Genomic DNA, 22,936 nt, shown 5'->3' with positions numbered 1-22,936 from the left:
ATGCAAACATAAAGTGGACATATTGTATATGTGAATAAAAAAAATGTATTTGGAATATCCATTTTCCTTACAAGCAGAGAGCTTCAAAGTTAGAAAAATGCAAAATTTTCAAATTTTTCATCAAATTTGGGGATTTTTCACCAAGAAAGGATGCAAGTTACCAAAAAATGTTACCACTATGTTAAAGTAGAATATGTCACGAAAAAACTATCTCGGAATCAGAATGATAACTAAAAGCATTCCAGAGTTATTAATGTTTAAAATGACAGTGGTCAGATGTGCAAAAAATGGCCGGGTCCTAAGGTGTAAAATGGCTGGGTCCTTAAGGGGTTAAGTTATCCTCAACCAGCCACTACCCTAGAGAAGAGATCACTGACTGACGTAAAAGAATAACCTTCTCCAAAAGGAAAATTACAACCGAAGACCATTTTTATAGTGTCCAGAACCCAAGAACTTCCAGCTATCCTTTTCCATTCCGGAAAAAATTCTGTCAACCTGCCCCCCACTTGAGAGACCCTGTCATTGGGGATTAGGTTTTTTGGAGGTGGATTGGAGTGGATTAAACAGAAGTCCACTGCTCTTCCTGGAGAATTTCCACTTGGAAGACGGATCGCTGCTTTTATTTTGGTACCCCCCCCCTCCCCCCGAGACCGAAAGGGCTGAGGGTTTTTAGAGGTCTGAGGAAAAGGGAACTCCTTTTTTCTATCCCCCGCCTTATCCAAAAGGTCAGATAGAACTGAACCAAACAGCAGTTTACCTTCACACAGGATTATACACAGTTTAGCCTTACAGTTACTGTTTCCTGTCCAATTCTTAATCTATAACGCTCTTCTAGCTGAGTTGACTAGGGCCCCTAACCTGGCAGACAGCCTCAGAGCGTCCGAGGAGGAATCAGCTAGGAAGGCAGCCACCTTCCTAATAGCGGGCAAAGTGGCTAACCATTCCTCTTTGGGGATATAATTTTGGATGTTAGCAGATAGCTGGTCTATCCATAGAATAAGGGAACGAGCTACGGAGGTACCTGCCACATTAGGTTTTAAAGTAGCACCAGCAGTTTCCCAAGCTCTCTTAAGGAACCCCTCTGCTTTTCTGTCCATCGGATCCTTTAGCTGGGGGGGGGGGGGGGGGGGAACTATGGGCAACGGTCCGTGTCACACTGGACCGCGCTTCATCAAATTTATTGCCTATGTCTATATCGGTGAGCACTACCCAAGTTGGAGCGTTTAAGGGGTTGATGTCCAGGTGTGCAAGATCCAGACACCTAATTTAAAGCTGGGATTTCACTGCAGCATAGTGGTGCCGGTATATACCTTGTTTTTATATATTGACTTTATCCCAATACTTGGAGTCTGCAGCATCAAAGGGATATTTCCTTGTAATTCCTGGGAATAAAAGAATTTTTATCTGGGCAATCACACTCTCTAGAAATTAACGGGGAGCTAGTCTTGTGCAAGGGAAAAACTCTCCTCTTCTTAATTTCCAGTCCCTCAAATATAATGTCCTGGAGTGATATTTGTCTCCTGGTCTCTTCCATCCCCATGGACGATCTGACCGTCTTTATTAATTGGTCAGTGTCCTCCACCAAAAATAAGGGTTTTCCTGTAGAATCATCATCTGATGACACAGAGCTATCCCCTGTAGGGATGTATAAAGAGAAAAAAAAACATCAGTATAGGGGAGACAAATGACAATAAATAATTCAGGATACAAAATTAAAACTAATACCTGAATCAGAGTTCACCAAAATCTGTTCTTCTTCCTCCTCCACCACAGACGGAACAGAAGAATGAACCACCGGCTGAGGAGTCGGGGTGGGACCAGGCAATAACCCCCTTAGAGAAGCTTCAATCTGATTCTTAACCAATTCCTGCATCTGCAGGAGTATGGACAGGGTTTCAGCTGCTATAACTCGGTTAGTACAAGCCGCACAATTTGGCTTTTCATAATCCGCGGCCAAACCAACACTAAAAATTTTTAGAAAGCATAATAATGACAAGAAAAAAAATCCCCTCAAAATAAAAAGGTATTCACCCGGACATAAGGTACCTGCACATAGCGCATTCCCTGTTCTATGATTTTTTAGAGGTCTTTTTGGGGACATCACCCTAAATTTAAATCAAACTAACATTATAAAAAAAAAGGGTCTTGTAGTAAAATCCATGTAACACTCACCCCTCAGCCAGGTGACTACCGTGGATGGAGGTCAGGGAAAATCCATACAATCCCGCTTGGAATGTTCACCTGAAGCACTCATCTTCAGAGATGTACCCCCTGCATGAAGTCTGCTAACAAAGCTTAAACTGCTATCCAGCATGCACATAGGAGGCAGAGTGAAGCAAAAGGATTTCCTTTTAAGCTTCGCGCTCTGCTGTCATGTGAGCCAGTGTCTGACATCACCTCTGGCCCGGACTTCCTCCTCCCAGCGCACAGCAAGTAATGCTGATGAGCCAGATCCGCCACCAGAAAGCAACGGAACCCCATCTAAAGGACCGGAGCCTGCAAACCCCGCTCCAGCAGACAACCCAGCTTTCCCAGGTGTGTAAACTGAGCGCTGCGGCCCCGCAAAAAGCACGGGCTGCCGCGGCAGCGCTTAGAGCGAGGACGGGCAGGGCCGGGGGTGGCGCAAGATTTCAAAATCTCAACTGGGGGCATGCCGGAGAGCTCCCATCCAGGAGCTCTTGAAGGCTCTGCTAACCCCTACTTCGCAGGGAAGTGACTTCCAGGCCTCCTCACAGTCACCACATCCCCATCAGGGACATGGACTGCTCCAGGCTTCCCATGGGGACAGGAAACCACTGAAGCTATGGAGGGTTGTGCTTTCGGTTGTGCTTTCTTTTGTGCTCTAGGTTTCCTGTACCTGGGGGAGGAGTCCATATCTCTGGTGGTGCTTTCTTGATGGGGTGGAAATTAAATGTTTCATTTTCACAGCCTGTCAAACGCCAGTGGAGTTTAAATGCTCTCTGCACCCCTTGTTACATTCCTTGAGGGTTGTAGTTTTCAAAATAGGGTCATATGTGGTGGGGTCCACTGTTCTGGCACCATGGGGGCTTTGTAAATGCACATGGCCCCCAACTTCAATTCCATAAATTCCTTCTCTTCTGAGCCTGTAGTGCGCCCGCAGAGCCCTTTACGTCCACATATGTGGTATTTCTAAACTCAGAAGCAATGGGGTTACAAGTTTTGGGGGGCTTTTTCTCCTATTACTCCTTGTGAAAATGAAAAATTTGGGGTAATTTTGTGAAAAAAAATCTATTTTTCATTTTCAGAGCACTGTACGTCCACATATGGGGTATTTTTGTGGCGCTTTTTCTCCTATTATTCCTTGTAATAATGAGAAAAATGGGGCTACAAGAACATGTTACTGTAAAAAATGAAAATTTTTAGTTTTCTCCTCCATTTTGTTGCTATTCCTGTGAAACACCTAAAGGGTTAGCAAACTTTCTGAATGTCATTTTGAATACTTTGAGGGGTGCAGATTCTATAATGGGTCATTTATGGGGGATTTCTTACAGAAATGCCCCTCAAATCCACTTCAGACTGAACTGGTCCCTAAAAATTTTTGATTTTAAATTTTTCATGAAACTTTGGAAATTTTGCTGCTATACTTTGAAGCCCTCTAATGCCTTCAAAAAGTAAAAACATGTCAATTTAATGATGCAAACATAAAGTAAACATATTTTATATGTGACTCAATATATAATTTGGCATGTCTATTTTCCTTACAAGCAGAGAGTTTCAAAGTTAGAAAAAATGATAAATTTTCCAAAACGTCCTGCAATTTTTCACAAAGAAAGTATTGAGGAAAATTTACAACTATCTTAACCCCTTAAGGACGGCGGGCGTACGCCCCCGTTTTAAAGTCCTTAAGGACTGAGGGTGTATGGATACGCCCGTGGGAATTCCGGCCAGGCGGGGACCGGACCGAATATCTATCAGCAGGCACCCTGTGCAAACCCCTAGGGAGACCCCCCTATGTCGGCAATTGCCGCAAATCGTCGGTCAATCCAGACCAAAGATTTGCGGCTTTTCCGGGTCAATCGGGTCTTTGGTGACCTGGAAAAAAAGGGTGAATGGGGCTGTCCGAGACAGCCCCATTCACCCTCTTACCCAGCAGGAGTGAGGTGGCACGGAACGACCGACCAATCACGACCCTGCTGGGCGGCGATCGGGACGGCAAAGATGGCGGAGATCGGCGCCGGCGGGGGTCTCCTGTCTTGCCCTGGTCCATCGGGGGTCCCCTCGGGATCGGTGGCGGCGACAGGAGCAGCAGGATCGGTCCCTGCGGCAGGATACAGCGGCAGCGTGCAGGCGGCAGGATACAGCAGGAGGTGAGGCCTGTTCACCACCTGCTGTAGCTTAGCAACAACTCGCAGCATGCACAGCCAAAGGGCATGCTGGGAGTTGTAGTTTTGCAACAGCTGGAGTTCCAACTACAACTCCCAGCATGCTCTTTGGTAGTCTGTGCATGCTGGGGGTTGTAGCTATGCAACAGCTGGCTGCACATTTTTTCTATGAAAAAGTGTGCAGCCAGCTGTTGCATAACTACAACTCCCAGTATGCACAGACTACCAAAGGGCATGCTGGGAATTGTAGCAATGTGCCTTCAGCTGTTGCAAAACTACAACTCCCAGCATGCCCTTCGACTGTCAATTCATGCTGATTGTTGCAGTTTTTCAACAGCTGGAGACACATTGGTTGTGAAACCGAGTTTGTTACCTAACTCAGTGCTTTGCAACCAGTGTGCCTCCAGCTGTTGCAAAAATACAACTCCCAGCATGCACTGAGAGACTGTACGTGCTGGGTGTTCTAGTTTTGCAACAGCTGGAGGCACACTGGTTGCGAAACACTGAGTTAAGTAACAAACTCTGTGTTTCGCAACCAATGTGCCTCCAGCTGTTGCATAACTACAACTCCCTGCATGTATAGTCTGTCAGTGCATGCTGGGAGTTGTAGATTTGAAACAGCTGGAGGTTTGCCCCCCCCCCCCCCCCCATGTGAATGTACAGGGTACATTCACACGGGCGGGTTTACAGAGAGTTCTGCTACAAGTTTGAGATATGGCAAATTTTCCGGCGCAGCTCAAACTCCCAGCGAGAAACTCATTGTAAACCTCTGCCCGTGTGAATGTACCCTAAAAAAACTACACTACACTAACACATAAAAAAGGGTAAAACACTACATATACACATACCCCTACACAGTCGTCCCCCCCAAATAAAATTTTAAAAAACGTATGGTACGGCAGTGTTTCCAAAACGAAGCCTCCAGCTGTTGAAAAACAACAACTCACAGTATTGCCGGACAGCCACTGACTGCCAAGGCATGCCGGAAGTTTTGCAACACCTGGAGACACCCTGCTTGGGAAACACTGTATTTTTGTGGCGGATTCAAATCCCCAATTTAGATCTCAAATGCGCATGGTGCTCTCTCACTTCGGAGCCCTGTCGTATTTCAAGGAAACAGTTTAGGGCCACATATGGGGTATCTCCGTACTCAGGAGAAATTGCGTTACAAATTTTGGGGGGATTTTTCTCCTTTTACTCCTTATGAAAAGCCAAAGTTGGGGTCTACACCAGCATGTTAGTGTAAAAAAATTTATTTTTACACTAACATGCTGGTGCTGCCCCATACTTTTATTTTTCACAAGCGGTAAAAGGGAAAAAAAAGACCCCCAAAATATGTAACGCAATTTCTCCTGAGTACAGAACTACCCCATATGTGGGCGTAAAATGCTCTGCGGGCGCACAACAAGGCTCAGAAGTGAGAGCGTGCCATGTACATTTGAGGTCTAAATTGGCGATTTGCACAGGGGTAGCTGATTTTACAGCGGTTCTGACATAAACGCAAAACAATAAATACCCAGATGTGACCCTATTTTGGAAACTACACCCCTCATTGAATGTAACAAGGGGTATTGTGAGCCTTAACACCCTACAGGTGTTTGACAAATTTCCGTTAAAGTTGGATGTGAAAATGAAAACATTTTTTTTTTTTTACTAAAATGCTGGTGTTACCCAAAATTTTTCATTTTCACAAGGGAAAATAGGAAAAAGCCCCCCAAAATGTGTAGCCCCATTTCCTGAGTAAGAACATACCCCATATGTGGATGTAAATTGCTCTGCGGGCAAATTACAATGCTCAGAAGAGAGAATGTGTTCGAAATTTTCACAAGGAGTAATTGGAAAAAAGGCCTCCCAAAATTTGTAACCCTATTTCTTCTGTGTATGGAAATACCACATATATGGATGTAAAGTGTTCTGCGGGAGAACTACAATGGTCAGAAGAGAAGGAGCGCTATTGAGCTTTCGGTGAGAGAATTTGGTTGGAATAGAAGTGGAAGGCCATGTGCGTTTACAAAGCCCCCATAGTGCCAGAACAGTGGACCCCCCCACATGTGACCCCATTTTGGAAACTACACCCCTCATGGAATGTAATAAGGGGTACAGAAAGCATTTATACCCCACTGGTGTCTGACAGATTTTTGGAACAGTGGTCCGTGAGAATGAAAAATTGTATTTTTCATTTGCATAGCCCACTGTTCCAAAGATCTGTCAAATGCCAGTGGTGTGTAAATACTCACTGCACCCCTTATTCAATTCTGTGAGGGGTTTAGTTTCCAAAATAGGGTCACATGTGGGGGGGCACTGTTCTTGCACCACGGGGGGCTTTGTAAACGCACATGGCCTCCCCCTTCTATTTCAACCAAATTCTCTCACCGAAAGCTCAATAGCACTCCTTCTCTTCTGAGCATTGTAGTTCACCCGCAGAACACTTTACATCCATATATGTGGTATTTCCATACTCAGAAGAAATGAGGTTAGAAATTTTGGGAGGCTTTTTCTCCAATTACCCCTTGTGAAAATGAAAAATTTGGGGTAAAACCAGCATTTTAATGAAAAAAATACATTCAAATTTTTCATTTTCACGTCCAAATTTAGCGGAAATTTGTCAAGCACCTGTGGGGTGTTAAGGCTCACTGTACCCCTTGTTACATTCCTTGAGGGGTGTAGTTTCCAAAATAGTATGTCATGTGTTTTTTTTTTTGCTGTTCTGGCACTATAGGGGCTTCCTAAATGTGACATGCCCCCCAAAAACCATTTCAGCAAAATTTGCTTTCCAAAAGCCAAATGTGACTTCTTCTCTTCTGAGCATTGTAGTGCGCCCACAGTGCACTTGACGTCCACACATGGGGTATTTCCATACTCAGAAGAGATTGGGTTACAAATGTTGGGGGGCATTTACTTCTATAACCTCTTGTAAAAATGTAAAAGTTGGGGGAAAACCAGCATTTTAGTGAAAAAAAAGCGGACCCCTTGTTACGTTCCTTGAGGGGTGTAGTTTCCAAAATGGTATGCCATGTTGCTTTTGTTTTGCTGTTCTGGCACCATAGGGGCTTCCTAAATGGGACATGCCCTCAAAAAGCCATTTCAGAAAAACTCACTCTCCAAAATCCCATTGTTGCTCTTTCCCTTCTGAGCCCTCTAGTGCACCCACAGAGCACTTAACATCCACATATTAAGTATTTCCTTACTCAAGAGAAATCGGGTTACAAATTTTGGGGGGCTTTTTCTCCTTTTACCCCTTGTAGGGTAAAAGAAGAAAAGGCCCTGAAGCCTGAGTGGGTCCATTAAGGCTCTCTTTCCTATATGAGAAGAATTTAGCATTGGGGCCCCACATCTTTAAGTTACACCTATAAAAATGAAGACATACAAAACAAATTAGAGCCCTTTAACTCCTTAAGGACCCAGCATGGTTGGGACTTGAAGATCCAGTCAATTTTCATTTTTGATTTTTCCTCCTCACCTTCTAAGAACCGTAACCAATATTATTCTGAAGTGGCACCTTTCATTTTACCATAAAATGTACAGCTGAACTGAGAGAATATCATTTCTTGTGGAATTGAAAACAAAATTTGATTTAGCAACTTTTAATAGTTTGGACAATTCTACACAATCTGATTCGGCAGACTGTATCAGAAAATCTTATCAGGACAGGCACAGGGGCCTTCAGAAGGCTTCTGGTTGCCATGGAAATCAATCAGCATCCTGCTAATATGTTGCAGAGGTGCCCATCTGGCAAGGCACGACAGAACTGCATGCCGGTGGAGCTCGTGGATCAAAACAATATCCAAGTAGAAGAAAGGGATCCCGGCACTCGTGTATTGTTGAACAAACTTTGCTTTTATTTTAGCTTCATAGCAGGTACACTTAGGTGGTACGCGTTACGGCTATACCAGCCTTTCTCAACCGCATAATGAGAGCAGGTTAACACGTGTAATATATAAAACATCCGTCTCACACAATCTATGTCACATTAGTAATCTATTAACCATAAACAAAATAAATAAACTTTCAAAAAAATAAAAAAAAGAGAAAAAGCAGGTACTTGTATCCTTAGTTCTGTGGCACCCCCCGGTCACGGATCTCAAGTTGCTCTCTGTAAAGTAAAAGTGCATTGCATTAGTATTCATCAGCCAACTATGCATAGTTAGAACAACTGAGATAACTCGTAGTCACGATTTAACCCACGTGGTACCAGAGTGTCCAGATGATGCATCCAAAATGCAGGAGCAGTTTCTTAATGTCCCCCCCATGTCTAGGTAGCAGTACCTCATCTATCACGTGATATTTTAACTGTGCAATAGAATAATGCTTTTATTTAAAATGTTGTGGGATCGGTAGTAACAGATTATTGCACCTAATGCTAGATCTGGCACCTGACTGGCATCCCTCCTGTCAATCTTAAATAGGCACTTTCAGCTCCCCAAATTTTTTTTATGGGATCTGACAGGTATGCTTTAAAAGCAGGGACCTCTATTGATGGCACCATTTAAGGCATTATTGCTGATATTGGTCATTGACAGTGAGTGCCGTCATGGTGTGGTATGTGGAAAAGCACAATTAGCACAAATTAGCACAAATTAGTGTGGTTTTAAAATAAATGGGAATCTTGCACAGTTTTCTCAGATAAACACGGGTATCTTGGCAGGTACAGGGGCTGCTACATGTGTCTATACTTTAGAAGACCACACTTAGTTTTATAGAAGAAAAAATGCTTGCTAGTTAAAATACAAACAGATTAGAAGCACTGAGATAGCAGAATGTCTAAAAGAGAGAATACATTAAAACCAAAAGTGATTTATGCATGGAGTATTTTGCCTTAAGGAATACATTTCTTAGTCTATGTGATTTGCTCTGACTGCTGGGTTTAATTACAGTAAGGCTAACAGGCTTGGCATTGCTGGAATTTTTAATATGCTCCATCACTGCTTTAATCTTGGTGGCTACCATTGCTGATATCTAACCAGCCTATCGTGTGTCGGTAGCACTCTTTATAAATGCATGCACACATGACCCAGTTCACTTGTTGCAAGACTGGTTTAAGCTGACAAGAAAACATCCCAAATAATCCTGCATTATAAGATTGGTATGCAGAAGAGCATGTGAAAATGTAGGCCACATGGAATCATAAAGTGGATCCAGTAGACAACACTGAGTTCCACTTCTGTTAACTAAGTACAGGAATCTAAAGCTGTTTACAGGCTCCCAAAACTGGACAAGTGAAAACTTGAAAAAATTGCACATTCTGACAAGCTCAGTATCTGCTGCACTGCGCAGGAGTAGAGTTGTCTTTAGCCACAAGAATCTATCCTGACGTGTCAATAGTTTGGGGTCGTGGAACAGTGTAAGGGAACTGCAGCAATATTGTGACCTAGGGATCGACCGATATTGATTTTTTTAGGGCTGATACCGATAATCTATGACCTTTCAGGCCGATTGCCGATAACTTATACCGATATTCCGGTATAATTAAATCGGCTATTCCGACCCCGCAGAAGCCGCTGCAGATCAATGATTTAAAGAGGCTTTTGCGGGGCCAGAGACCGCAGCCTGCTTCTCTCCCCCTGCCTGTCCTGGGGTCCACCTTGTCCAACCACCGCCGCCGCTACCCCATTGCCTCCCCATCCCCGGTTTTATAATGACCTGTTCCCGGGGCCCGCGCTACTTCTGGCTCCGGCGGGATCCCAAGCTGTCATTGTGCGCACTGACAGTGACGTCGTGTTGAGGACGTCACTCATCATTGTGCAGCGCAGCACACAGCAATAGCGCAGGACGTCGCAGGAGCCAGAAATAGCGCGGACCCCGGGCCCAGGTAATTATAAAACCGGGGATGGGGGAGGCAATGGGGCAGCGGTGTCGGTCTCTGGCCGGGGAGGCGGGGCATTATCGGCAAGGTAATTGCCGATATCGATAATGTCCAAAATCGTGAATATCAGCCCATAATATCGGCCAAACCGATAATCGGTCGATCCCTAGTATGACCATCTTCATTCATGTTCCCATGGGTCTAACTTTCCAAGTAATGTTACCAGCATAGAGAGAGAGAAATTAAAAACTATTTGAATTGTAGTTGAAATCTATCTGTAAGCTGATGTAGCTTTCTGATAAATGGTAGGGCTTGCCTTGACAACTGTACTGTCTGTGCTGCCGTGAGTAGCATCTCTACGCAATGATCTGTGCAGAAGCGGAGGTAGAGCAGCTCTGGACTTACACTTTCACTGAGTAAATAGTTTTTTGCTGCATATTTGGACAGATCTGCATGAGAAAAACAAATTCTGCCACTTGTAGAATCACCTTAATGGGGTGTTTTCAGTCAATGTGCCTAGAGCGGCATGAGCTGAAAAGAAGGCCATGACCACACTACAATATAAATGTCTTAAAGGGGTACTCCGGCCTGGAGACATCTTATCCCCTATCCAAAGGATAGGGGATAAGATGTCTCATCGCGGGGGTCCTGCCGCTGGGGACCCCTGCAATCTTGTATTCGCCACCCACCTGTTTGAGCTGCACACCACGGGGCTGGAGTATCGTGACGTCACGATTCCGCCCCGTGTGACATCACCCCCCACTATGCAAGTCTATGGGAGGGGGCGTGATGGCCGTTACGCCCCCTCCCATAGACTTGCATAGCGGGGGGTGACGTCACAATACTCCGGCCCCGTGGTCGCCACCCGGCTGTTTGTGAGCTGGCACCGCGATGTGCAGCTCAAACAGGTGAGTGGCGAATACAAGATTGCGGGGGTCCCCAGCGGCGGATAGGGGATAAGATGTCTCAGGGCCGGAGTACCCCTTTAAATGCTGCACATCAGGCATAGTGAATATGGGTCAGTGCTCCCCAGCCTTTGGGTGTGCAACTGCTGAAAAACTACAACTTCCATCAAACCAACAGTCATAGGTTGTCAGGGCAAGGTGAGAGATGAAGTCCAGCATTAGGAAGGGAACACTGTCCTAAGGGCACATTCACACTACAAAATTTCCGAGTGGGGAAATTTATCTTAGAAATTTTGGTGCAGCAGCTTCCCATTGACTATAATGTGATTCTGCAGCACCCTGACAAATTTCCCTGGCGGAAATTTAAATGTCGGACTTAAGTTCTATCTTTCATCGGACTTTGCTCGATATGGAATTCCGTCAATGGTGACAGTGAATGTGGAAGCGAACATTCCATAGTCTGAATGTCCCCTAACAGGACATAGAAGGGTCAACACTTTTAACCAGAGCTGGGATCAATTTTTCCCTTTGTGCAATGAAGGCAGGAGCTAGCATTAGTATTCCTGCCTCTGTCCCCTCGGCTCCCATATGCCCTCCCACGTACGGGTGAAGACTCTATGAATATTTAGGCAGGAGGGCATAGGGTGGCAGAGGTGAAAGAGGAAGGGATGCTGGGAATGCCAGCTCCAGCCTCTATTGTGCAAAGGGGAAAAGTAAAGTACTAGCAATGAAGCATAATAAAGTGTATATTAATGTAATGGGACCATGGATCAGAGTAAGTTTTACCTCTTGGTTTAGTGCGGGTGCGAAAGAGGTCCGATTCCTTTTTTTTATATAAAGGAAGATAATGCCATCATATGTATATTTGTAATATACATTGGTTAAAAATTGTGCATATTTTTGGGTGAAAAAATTCTGTCTCTGCAGCTATTGTCTGTGTGCCACTATGAGGAGTCCAAAAACAGGAAGTGAGGGTAGGACAAGCAGGGCTCTGTGCAGACTCCTGGCTTGTCAATCATCCTGATGTATGAGCCAGGAGCATGTTATAGAGCCTCAGTGCACACTGTCCTGCTTTTTCTTAGTGCACAGAGTCCTGCTTGTCCTCAGTGTACAGAATCCTGCTTGTCCACCCTCACTTCCTGTATTTGGACTCCTCATAGAGACACACATGCAATAGCTGCAGGGACAAAAATATACACTTTTTAACCAATGTATATTACAAATATACACTGCTCAAAAAATTAAGGGAACACTTAAATAACATAATGTAACTCCCAGTCAATGACACTTGTGTGAAATCACACTGTCCACTCAGGAAGCAACACTGATTGACAATCAATTTCACATGCTGTTGTGCAAATGGAACAGACAACAGGTAGAAATTATAGGCAATTAGCAAGACACCCCCAATAATGGACTGCTTCTGCAGGTGGTGACCACAGACTTCTTCTCAGTTCCTATACTTCCTGGCTGATGTTTTGGTCACTTTTTAATGCTGGCGGTGCTTTCACTCTAGTGGTAGCATGAGACGGAGTCTACAATGCACACAAGTGGCTCGGGTAGTGCAGCTCATCCAGGATGGCACATCAATGTGAACTGTGGCAGGAAGGTTTGTTGTGTCTGTCAGTGTAGTGTCCAGAGCATGGAGGTGCTACCAGGAGACAGGCCAGTACATCAGGAGACGTAGAAGAGGCCAACAACCCAGCAGCAGGACCGCTACCTCCGCCTTTGTACAAGGAGAAGCACTGCCAGAGCCTTGCAAAATGATCTCCAGCAGGCCACAAATGTGCATGTGTCCACTTAAATGGTCAGAAAGAGACTCCATGAGGGTGGTATGAGGGCCCGATGTCCACAGGATGTTTGGCAATTGCTAGAGAACACCAAGATTGGCAAATTCGCCACTGGTGCCCTGTGCTCTTCACAGATTAAATCAGGCTCACACTGAGCAAGTGACAGACATGATAGAGTCTGGAGATGCTGTGGAGAACATTCTGTTGCCTGCAACATCCTCCAGCATGACCGATTTGGTGGTGGGTCAGTAATGGTGTGGGGTGGCATTTCTTTGGGGGGCCGCACAGCACTCCATGTGCTTACCAGAGGTAGCCTGACTGCCATTAGGTACCGAGATGAGATCCTCAGACCCCTTGTGAGACCATATGCTGGTGCGGTTAGCCCTGCGTTTCTCCCAATGCAAGACAAGAGTGTGTCAGCAGTTCCTGCAAGAGGAAGGCATTGATGCTGTGGACTTGCCCGCCCCTTCCCCAGACCTGAATCTGATTGAGCACATCTGGGACATCATGTCTCGCTCCATCCACCAACACCACGTTGCACCACAGACTGTCCAGGAGTTGGCAGATGCTTTAGCCCAGGTCTGGGTGGATATCCCTAAGGAGACCATGCGCCACCTCATCAGGAGCATGCCCAGGCATTGTAGGGAGGTCATATGGGCACGTGGAGGCCGCACACACTGCTGAGCCTCATTTTGACTTGTTTTAAGGACATTACATCAAAGTTGGATCAGCCTGTAGTGTGGTTTTCCACTTTGATTTTGAGTGTGACTCCATATCCAGACCTCCATGGGTTAATAAACTTGATTTCCATTGATAATTTTTGTGTGATTTTGTTGTCAGCACATTCAGCAATGTAAAGACGAAAGTATTTCATACGATTAGTTCATTCATGCAGATCTAGGATGTGTTAGGCTGGGTTCACACCACATTTTTAAAATACGGTTACCGTATACGGTTTTCCGCTAAAAAACGTATGGCAAAAAACTTATGCAACCTTATACAACCGTATGACTCCAAATTAAAACGTATACGGTTTTTCCCCGTACGGTTCTATCCGTTTGCATCAGTTTTTGCCAATGGTTTTGCTATTTTGTTGGAATAAGTTTTCCAGCAATTTAATAAAGTTATTATTGTTCTATTGAAATTCCAATCTGCGCATGTGTCAACTCCAAAAACGGATTAGAAAAACCGTGTGCAACCGTATTCTGAAATTCTGTGTACGGTTCTCATAGACAACAATGTTAAAAGAACCGCATACGGTTCGCATACGATTTTCCAACCGGAGGCAAAAACGTGGTCGACAGTGTTTTTGCCTACGGTTGAAAAATCGGCAAAACCGTATCCGAGGCAAAACGGATGCAACCGTACACAACATTTGGAATACTGTTTACAATGCATTCTCTATGCATACGGTTTCGGATACGGTCATATACGTTTTTTTGCGGAAAACCGTATACAGTTACCGTATTTGAAAAACGTGGTGTGAACCCAGCCTTATCTTAGTTTTCCCTTTATTTTTTTTGAGCAGTTTATATATAATGGTTGATGACAGGTACACTTTAAATGGGCACTGTCAGATACAAAAACTTTTGATATGTTGTAAAGCATGTATAACCAATAGGTTTTTGCAATTGCTTTCATTAGAAAATTTTTAGTATTTCATACTGAAAAAGACAGTCAAACCACTGCCCCCCCCCCTGCCTGCTTGGACACCTACTAGTCCTGCTGTGTCCATGTGTCATCACCTATGTCATGGACACACTTCCTTGATTGACAGGTGTAAGAGCAGGACTCACAGCTAGAGGAAAAATCCTCCCACTGTCAGCTTGTGTCCCGCTACTGTCAGTGAGGACAAGCTGGGAGTTGTAGTTTTGCTAATGTTATGGGAGATGTGAGCAGACAGCATACTGAGGGAGGGGGCGGAGACCTGCACAGTGAGGCCACACCCCCTCCCTTTGAGAGGAATTCAGACTGGTGAGCTAAACTAAAAAAGGGTAATAAAAAAAATAAATAAAAGTGCTAGACACAAAAATTAGACGTACATGGTCAGGATTAGGTACTGAGTGATTATATATATATATATAAAAGTTTTTTGTTGGATCTGACGGGTACGCTTTAAGGCAGTGGTCTTCAGCCTGCGGACCTCCAGATGTTGCAAAACTACAACTCCCAGCATGCCCGGACAGCCGTTGGCTGTCCGGGCATGCTGGGAGTTGTAGTTTTGCAACATCTGGAGGTCCGCAGGTTGAAGACCACTGCTTTAAAGCAACTTTCTAAATAATCATCATATAAAATGTCCTATTATTTAGCTGCTGTGGTTCTGTGTAACCCCTTCACCTATCTGGCTGTCCTGCGACTTGTCATAGATCTAACTCAGCACTACTGAGATGAAAACCTAGCTGTGATAGGTTGCTATTGGCAACAGAGTTTTTGATTAACCCTCCCCCACTAAGTTGCCCCTAACAACCAGAGCTCAAAGAAAACATAGTGAACTGCGATTGGTTGCTATGGGCAGTTAGTTGACAGGATGACTGAGGCCTGGCATCATTACTATATACAGCGCACATATAAAGGCGCTCACTATAAGGCGGCCATGACGATCCATCACTAACACACAGCAGATACACACTAGGCCCAGCCATCCTCAGCTGCCCACTCCGCTGCCAGCCATGTCACCTGCGGTCGAGTGCTCTCACCTGTAGTGCCCCGCCCACTAACCCTACGTTATCAACAACGTCATCTCCCGTTGGCCCCCACGTCCTCCGCCCCCTGCCGCCTATTACCATTACTATCAATAAAGGCTCTTTATTTATTTTCCTACACTCAACCGATCAACACAGATAAATAACACATAAATGAAAGAGACTATAAACAAAGCTAGAGCGTCCATAGTAAAGCGAACATGACACCGCGGGCGCCACCAGGCGGAGATCTTCGCGCTAACAGCTTCCTCTGAAGATGTCTTGTCGCAATGACGTTTGACGGCCCCGCAGGCTCCGCCCCTTGGCCACAGCCAATCAGCGCTGCGTTCGCCTGGGGTTTGGCGGTTACGCTGTGGAAGGAGGTGACCGGGGGCTGCGCTGTGTGGCCGAATTTCAAGGAAGGAGACGGCACAACGAGCAGGAGGAGTGTACACTCGCTCCGTCCACCCTCTATCGCTGACCCGGTGTGGAGTGTGACCCGCCGCTACAGGCCGGACACCGACACCCTCCCCCGAGGCTGGAGGAGCTGCATGCGGGGGGAGGAGGAAGCCTGACACCCAGTAGTCTGCGCACCATGGTGTTCCTCAAGCTGCGGGAGCAGGTGAGAGGCGGCCCAGGTTTACCCGCTGCAGGGGGTAGAGCTGGCACCACTGCTAATACCCTGCCTGGCACCCTGCATTGTGCCCCTATGTGTGTCACATCCCACTCTCTTCATATACCATAGACTTATGTGTGCAGTGTAGGGCAGCTGGGCATGTGCCAAGGGCAATGCAGGGGTGGCATGCATTTCATTATTCTGTATACCTTCTTACAATTTTCCTTATACCACGTGACTGTAGTGGGCATATGTTGTGGGGGGCAGCACCCTGTATTCACAGCGACAGCGACAGGTATCCATACTGGGGCATGGCGTGGTATTCTGGATTCACACTGACAGGTATCCATACTGGGGCATGGCGTGGTATCCTGTATTCACACTGACAGGTATCCATACTGGGGCATGGCGTGGACCGACAGGTATCCATACTGGGGCATGGCGTGGTATCCTGTATTCACACTGACAGGTATCCATACTGGGGCATGGCGTGGTATCCTGTATTCACACTGACAGGTATCCATACTGGGGCATGGCGTGGTATCCTGTATTCCCACCGACAGGTATCCTTACTGGGGCATGGCGTGGTATCCTGTATTCACACTGACAGGTATCCATACTGGAGCATGGTGTGGTATTCCCACCGACAGTGACAGGTATCCATACTGGGGCATGACGTGGTATTCTGGATTCACACTGACAGGTATCCATACTGGGGCATGGCGTGGTATTCCCACCGACAGGTATCCATACTGGGGCATGGCGTGGTATTCCCACCGACAGGTATCCATACTGGGGCATGGCGTGGTATCCTGTATTCCCACCAACACGTATCCATACTGGGGCATGGCGTGGTATCCTGTATTCCCACCAACACGTATCCATACTGGGGCATGGCGTGGTATCCTGTATTCCCACCAACACGTATCCATACTGGGGCATGGCGTGGTATCCTGTATTCGCACTGATGGGTATTCTTACTGGGGCATGACGTGGTATCCTGTATTCACAGTGACAGGTATCCTTATGGGGCATGGCGTGGTATCCTGTATTCACAGTGACTGGTATCCTTATGGGGCATGACGTGGTATCCTGTATTCACAGTGACAGGTATCCTTACTGGGGCATGGCGTGGTATCCTGTATTCACACTGACAGGTATCCTTATGGGGCATGGCGTGGTATTCCCACCGACAGGTATCCATACTGGGGCATGGCGTGGTATCCTGTATTCACAGTGACAGGTATCCTTACTGGGGCATGGCGTGGTATCCTGTATTCACACTGACAGGTATCCTTATGGGGCATGGCGTGGTATTCCCACCGACAGGTATCCATACTGGGGTATGGCGTGGTATCCTGTATTCCCACCGACACGTATCCATAATGGGGCATGGCGTGGTATCCTGTATTCACAGTGACAGGTATCCTTACTGGGGCATGGCGTGGTATCCTGTATTCACACTGACGGGTATCCTTACTGGGGCATAGCATGGTATCCTGTATTCACAGTGACGGGTATTCTTACTGGGGCATGACGTGGTATTCTGCATTCACACGGACTGGTATCCTTACTGGGGCATGACGTGGTATCCTGCATTCACAGTGACTGGTATCCTTACTGGGGCATGACGTGGTATCCTGCATTCACACGGACTGGTATCCTTACTGGGGCATAGTGTAGTATTCTGCATTCACACGGACTGGTATCCTTACTGGGGCATGGCGTGGTATCCTGTATTCACAGTGACTGGTATCCTTACTGGGGCATGGCGTGGTATCCTGTATTCACAGTGACAGGTATCCTTACTGGGCCATAACACAGTATCCTGTATTCACAGTGACTGGTATCCTTACTGGGGCATAGCGTAGTATCCTGCATTCACACGGACAGGTATCCTTACCTGGGGCATGGCACGGTACCGCAGATGTTTTTGTGCATGCAACAGATTAATGCGGGGGCAGCAGAACGCTCTTGTGGGCACCTTGTCTGTGAATACATTATTACAACATTGTCATCTCACATTATTTCTATCATAGTAAAAGAAGTTGGAATTCTTTAAAAATAAACTGTTAATAAAGGATATCTAATAAGTGACTAGTGAGGATGTATTTTACATGGTACCACTGCCACCCTCCATGGTCTTATACAATGTTTCCCAACCAGGGTGTTTCCAGCTGTTGCAATAATTTAACTCCTATCATGCCTGAAGTTGTAGTTTTGCAACAGCTGAAGGCAGGCTGGTTGGGAAACACTGGTCTAATATGATGTTTTTCCAACCTGTGGCTCTCTGATTGTTGCAAAACTACAACTTCCATAATGAGAACATCTCTGCAGGGCTACTGCTATATAACTTTCAGCTGTTAGGGCCTAATGGTATTTGTAGTTTAGCAACAGCTGGAGAGCCACAGGTTTGGGAACTCTGTAATACGTGAGGGGTGTGCTGAAGATTATCCCGGTCTCCAAAGGGGTGCCCATGGCACTACACCACTGCAGGGGCATGACATCTTGGTGACAACTTGATAGGTGCCATCTGCTGTTGCTGATCATTTATTGCCTTTCGATTTTGGCTGTAACAAGTATAATACTATGTGCTATATCTAAAACTGCTCAGGTTGGTTGTAAATAATATAAACCTGTCACCTGCCTTTGATCCACTACTGTTCCTACAGTGTTGGCTCTGCTGTTCTCTGTCCTAACACATAGCAAAGGGCCGGTCAATCAGTCACTGGCAGCAGTCAGCTATTATGGCCAGTAATTGGCTAAGCAAGTATTTCCTACATGTCGGGTTATCTCAAAACGGGATGTGAAGTGGCAGTGGCGAGGGATCAGTTGTAGGTAAGTATAAGTTTCCTAATACATTTTTTCCCCCAAACCCTAAGGAGTAGAAAACCTGACATGATTTTCATGCTACCCTAACAGCTAGTCATTAGAATGGGCCCACCGATAGCTTCTCCCTTTCCCACCAGTCTTCATAGATTTCTCTCTGGGTATGGGGAGAAATCTTTCAGTGGAGATTGGTGGGACAGACTACAGCCACCCAGCACAATCCCAATGACAAGTGGTTCCAGCAGCATGAAAATGATGGCAGGTTCCCTTACAGAAAAATCTCTTGACAGAAGGCAAGTTGGTAAGTGCCTTTCTGCTAAGACCCAATCGGTCAGCTGTAATCTGCAGGGGAAATCTGGCATTGTTTTCTATTACAGAGCAGTGCCCCCACAGGGAAAGTTTAGGATTACACAGTGCTCTTTCACCTCAATGATCAGTCAGTGTAATAAAGGACCGGACAGGCACATAAGAGCAAAAGCTGCTCTTGGAACCACTCTCTCCCTTTTGGCTATAGGGATCCTACATGGGGGACCCCCACCCCTCTCCATTAACTTAGAATTACTTTATAGAGTCTATGAAAATGGGTATTTGAATACTAGAGCCCCTTTATTGAAATGGCACATGCTGAGAGTACCACTTTTACCTTATATACCTGCATCTGTACTGTTGTGATATATCATTACAGGAAGCCTGGCTAAAACTCACTGTGACCTTGGGCATAGTAGTGAATATTGTGCCATCTTCTGTAGACATGGTGGTCTGCATAGCACTATTGTGAAATAATGTCATAGTCTGTGGTTTACACAGTATTATGATTGCTCTTAATGCCATTATCCAGGTGCCTATAGAATTCTGAAAGTTGCATTCTCCATTATTCAATGCTTGCTTGTTGCTTTTTAGGCCTTTACTTGTTGTCCATGGGGGTATACAGAGAGTATATAGTGGGGATTGTATCCTCTGCCAGGCTTGGCACAGCCTCAGTTAACAAGTGAGACAATCTCACGTTTATTTTAGGCTAAAGTGAGAGGGACAGAATTAGACAAGTCTGCTGCGCTCTCTGTATCTGTCATGTCACTGGGCTCCTGGGTATATGGCAGCATAATCTTTTTGCATGCTGGACAACCTCAGTCCTTTGGTATATATGGATGTTGTCCAGTTCCCGTATTTGTCATAGACAGTTCTCCCACCTGGATGTACACAAGTTCCATGCCAGTCCTTCCCCTGCCTGACCACTCTCCTTTTCATTATTTACAGACCTGCACTATGTACATTTCAGTGGGTTATATTTAGCCTCCCTACCATCTAGTTTTTCTTTAATGATGGCATTAGGTTAAACTCTCTGTTTGTACACCTGGGTCAGTAACTAGTATCTTAGAATTGTTTTTTTTTCTTCTTCTTGCATTTACAAGTCCTCTTTCTTTTATGTTAAAGAAGAAACCTTGTTCGGCGACTACATTCTCGACGCCTCCTCCATTCATGTGTATGGGAGGAAGTGTTACGGCAAAGTACTACGTATAGACTTGAATGGAGGGGGCATGACATCACGTAACAAATGCAGGAGCTCCAAACTTCTGTGTTCTGGACACCGCCACTACTGGCCCGAGGATCACGGGGGTCCCCAGTGGTGGGTCCCCCGCGATCAGATGTCTTATCCCCTATCTTTTATGTTTTCAGGCAGAGTACCCCTTTAATGTGGCAGGGTAAGTAGTGTCCTGGGTCAGCTGACTTCCTGTGAACTACAGGATGACCTTATTGACCTATCAGTTCCTTCTTGGCAGCTCTCCCCTGTATGCTGCTGTTATCTATGTCGGATCAGCATGTCTAGTAGTAATATGCCACCCCTGATGCTTTATTCACATGTTGTGTTTTTGCTGCTTTTTTTCAGTTTTTGTGATTTTCCCAAAATCATGGCAGAAAGGGGGCTATTTACCTCGTGCAAATCGTAGAAAAACTTCATTTTTACAGTGATGTTTATCGGAAAATCACACTAAATGAGTAAGGCTGAAATGCTGTGCAATGGAAGTGGTTAGGGGGTGTGGCCTAGCAAAAAATAATGTACCTACTACCACCTCCTCTTTCCCTGCCTCTTAGCTTGTAGGTCAGTAACTACATGTTAACCCTTCAGGTGCTGCCCCCTCTCTTCCTCCATTAACCCTTCAAGTCATGGTAAATGTAGGCGCATTATCAAGCAATTTCAGTAATGAAATGGGTATCAATTTGGCTTAAAACCCATGTTAGACCTGCACAGCTTCTAGTTCTGTCACCAGTAATGATGGTGCAACTTTCATGTGAGTTGTCGCTCTATATTCTTTTCTCTATCTGAATTTAGATACAGTATCAGTTCTGTTGTGGAACAGTTTCAACTTCCATCCACATTTATGGAGTAAAATTGCTACTAAGCAGTTTAGACTGCATTTTTGTTGTTCCTTATGTAACTCACTGATACATCTCTTGCCAAATTTAGAAGTGCACCAGAAGTTGCCAGGCCTTAGAATATAGTGTCTTGTGTCCTCATATACAACTGTCAGTCTGCCTTGACATTTTAAAGTCATTGACAGGAAAGTGCAAGGTTGTATTCACATGGAGAAATGCTAGTGATGTTATGGTGACCTTCCACAGTACTGCCACGATCACAGTTGAAGCTCTTTAAAACCAAAAAACACAGTCCTAAATGCTGTAGGTGTATGATGCCAGTTTATCAGTTCGGCCTCACTAGGGTAAGTTGTATGTTCACATATATCAGAAGTGTTCCAGAAATCTCTGCAAATGAAAATCTGTTCAATACACCTGAACGGGGTTGTTTCTGCAGCATATGCATGGGTTTTTACAATTGTCATCCAGGTGAATGGAGCAGTTGAAGACCTTTCTGCAGCAGATAAATCAGATGTGCACCCGAATTTCCTAGGCCTTAGAATAAAATCTTTTGTCCCCTTATATAAAACTGAGTCCGCCTTGACATTATAAAGTCAATGATATGAAAGCATGAACATGTCCTTATGGTGCTAAACCCTGAACTATCTTCTGGTTCGGACATCGTGTTTCTATATGTGTTACCTCTTTACTTATACAGGTAAGACCTTAGAAGCCACTAATACTCTGTTAAGGACATGGAAACTTTTACACAAGTTATGTCCTTGTGTTCAAGTACAACTTGGGCCATAAATGAAAATTCCAGGCTTTCCAGATAAGTTGCACACATATGCAACACACATGTTCACCACAATAGCATCGTTTCACAGAAATGGCACTAAACCACATGTAAAAATGATATCTAAAATTAAAGGGAGAGGATAAATGAAAATCATCCACAATCTTTGGTGACGACAATCCCCCAACTACCATTGAGATGTAGTGTTTTACATGTGGAGATGTTTCTGAAAAAGATGCATTTTTTTGGCCACCATACTGTAAAGACTGGAGTGCAGCCACTATAGGAAGTGTGACGTGTGCTAGTACAGACTAGTGCAAAATCTGATATAAACAATAAAGAGGCAGGGTATGCTAAGAATCCGACCCCCACCAGTCTAATATTGATGGCTTATCCATAGCCTGGATAACTTTTTAATGTTTTGCAGCAATCTGCCAGATCTCCATAACTTTATAAATAGATTTACTGTGGGAATCTGAGCAAATAGTTGTAAACTACTGTCTTCCGGAGCATAGAATGTGAACATTTGTAACCCAGTATGTCAGAAAAGTATTTCTCTTCATTGAATGGATGTAAATTACACTGCTCAAAATAAAGGGAACACTTAAAGGAAAACTGCCAGCTTGCTCCCCCCGCACTTACCAGTGGTACTGGCTGATCGGGGGACGCTGATCAGTTTGATGCTTACTGTGCCCGGATCCGCCCGGCCGTTCTGCCGATATCTTCGTTTTTCCCTATATTCTAATGAATTGCTAACTGACACAGGCAGGGTTAACTGGCATTCTGAAGTCACAGCAGTAGCGTCGCCCAGCTCATCAATA

General features: G+C 45.2%; 1 protein-coding gene across 1 annotated transcript in view; it reads left to right on the top strand.

Moving 5' to 3' along the window:
- The first annotated feature begins 15,755 nt into the window (after nt 1–15,755).
- Nucleotides 15,756–22,936, top strand: part of ANKRD28 (ankyrin repeat domain 28) — a 156,945-nt gene continuing 149,764 nt past the window's right edge. The window contains exon 1 of the mRNA XM_056519915.1: nt 15,756–16,144. Within this exon, the coding sequence (XP_056375890.1) occupies nt 16,118–16,144 (27 nt within the window). The 5' untranslated portion in view covers nt 15,756–16,117. The remainder of the gene's footprint in view (nt 16,145–22,936) is intronic.

Source organism: Hyla sarda, chromosome 5 (genome assembly GCF_029499605.1).
Source record: "Hyla sarda isolate aHylSar1 chromosome 5, aHylSar1.hap1, whole genome shotgun sequence".
NCBI lineage: Eukaryota > Metazoa > Chordata > Amphibia > Anura > Hylidae > Hyla > Hyla sarda.
This window is presented reverse-complemented; position numbering and strand designations above follow the sequence as displayed.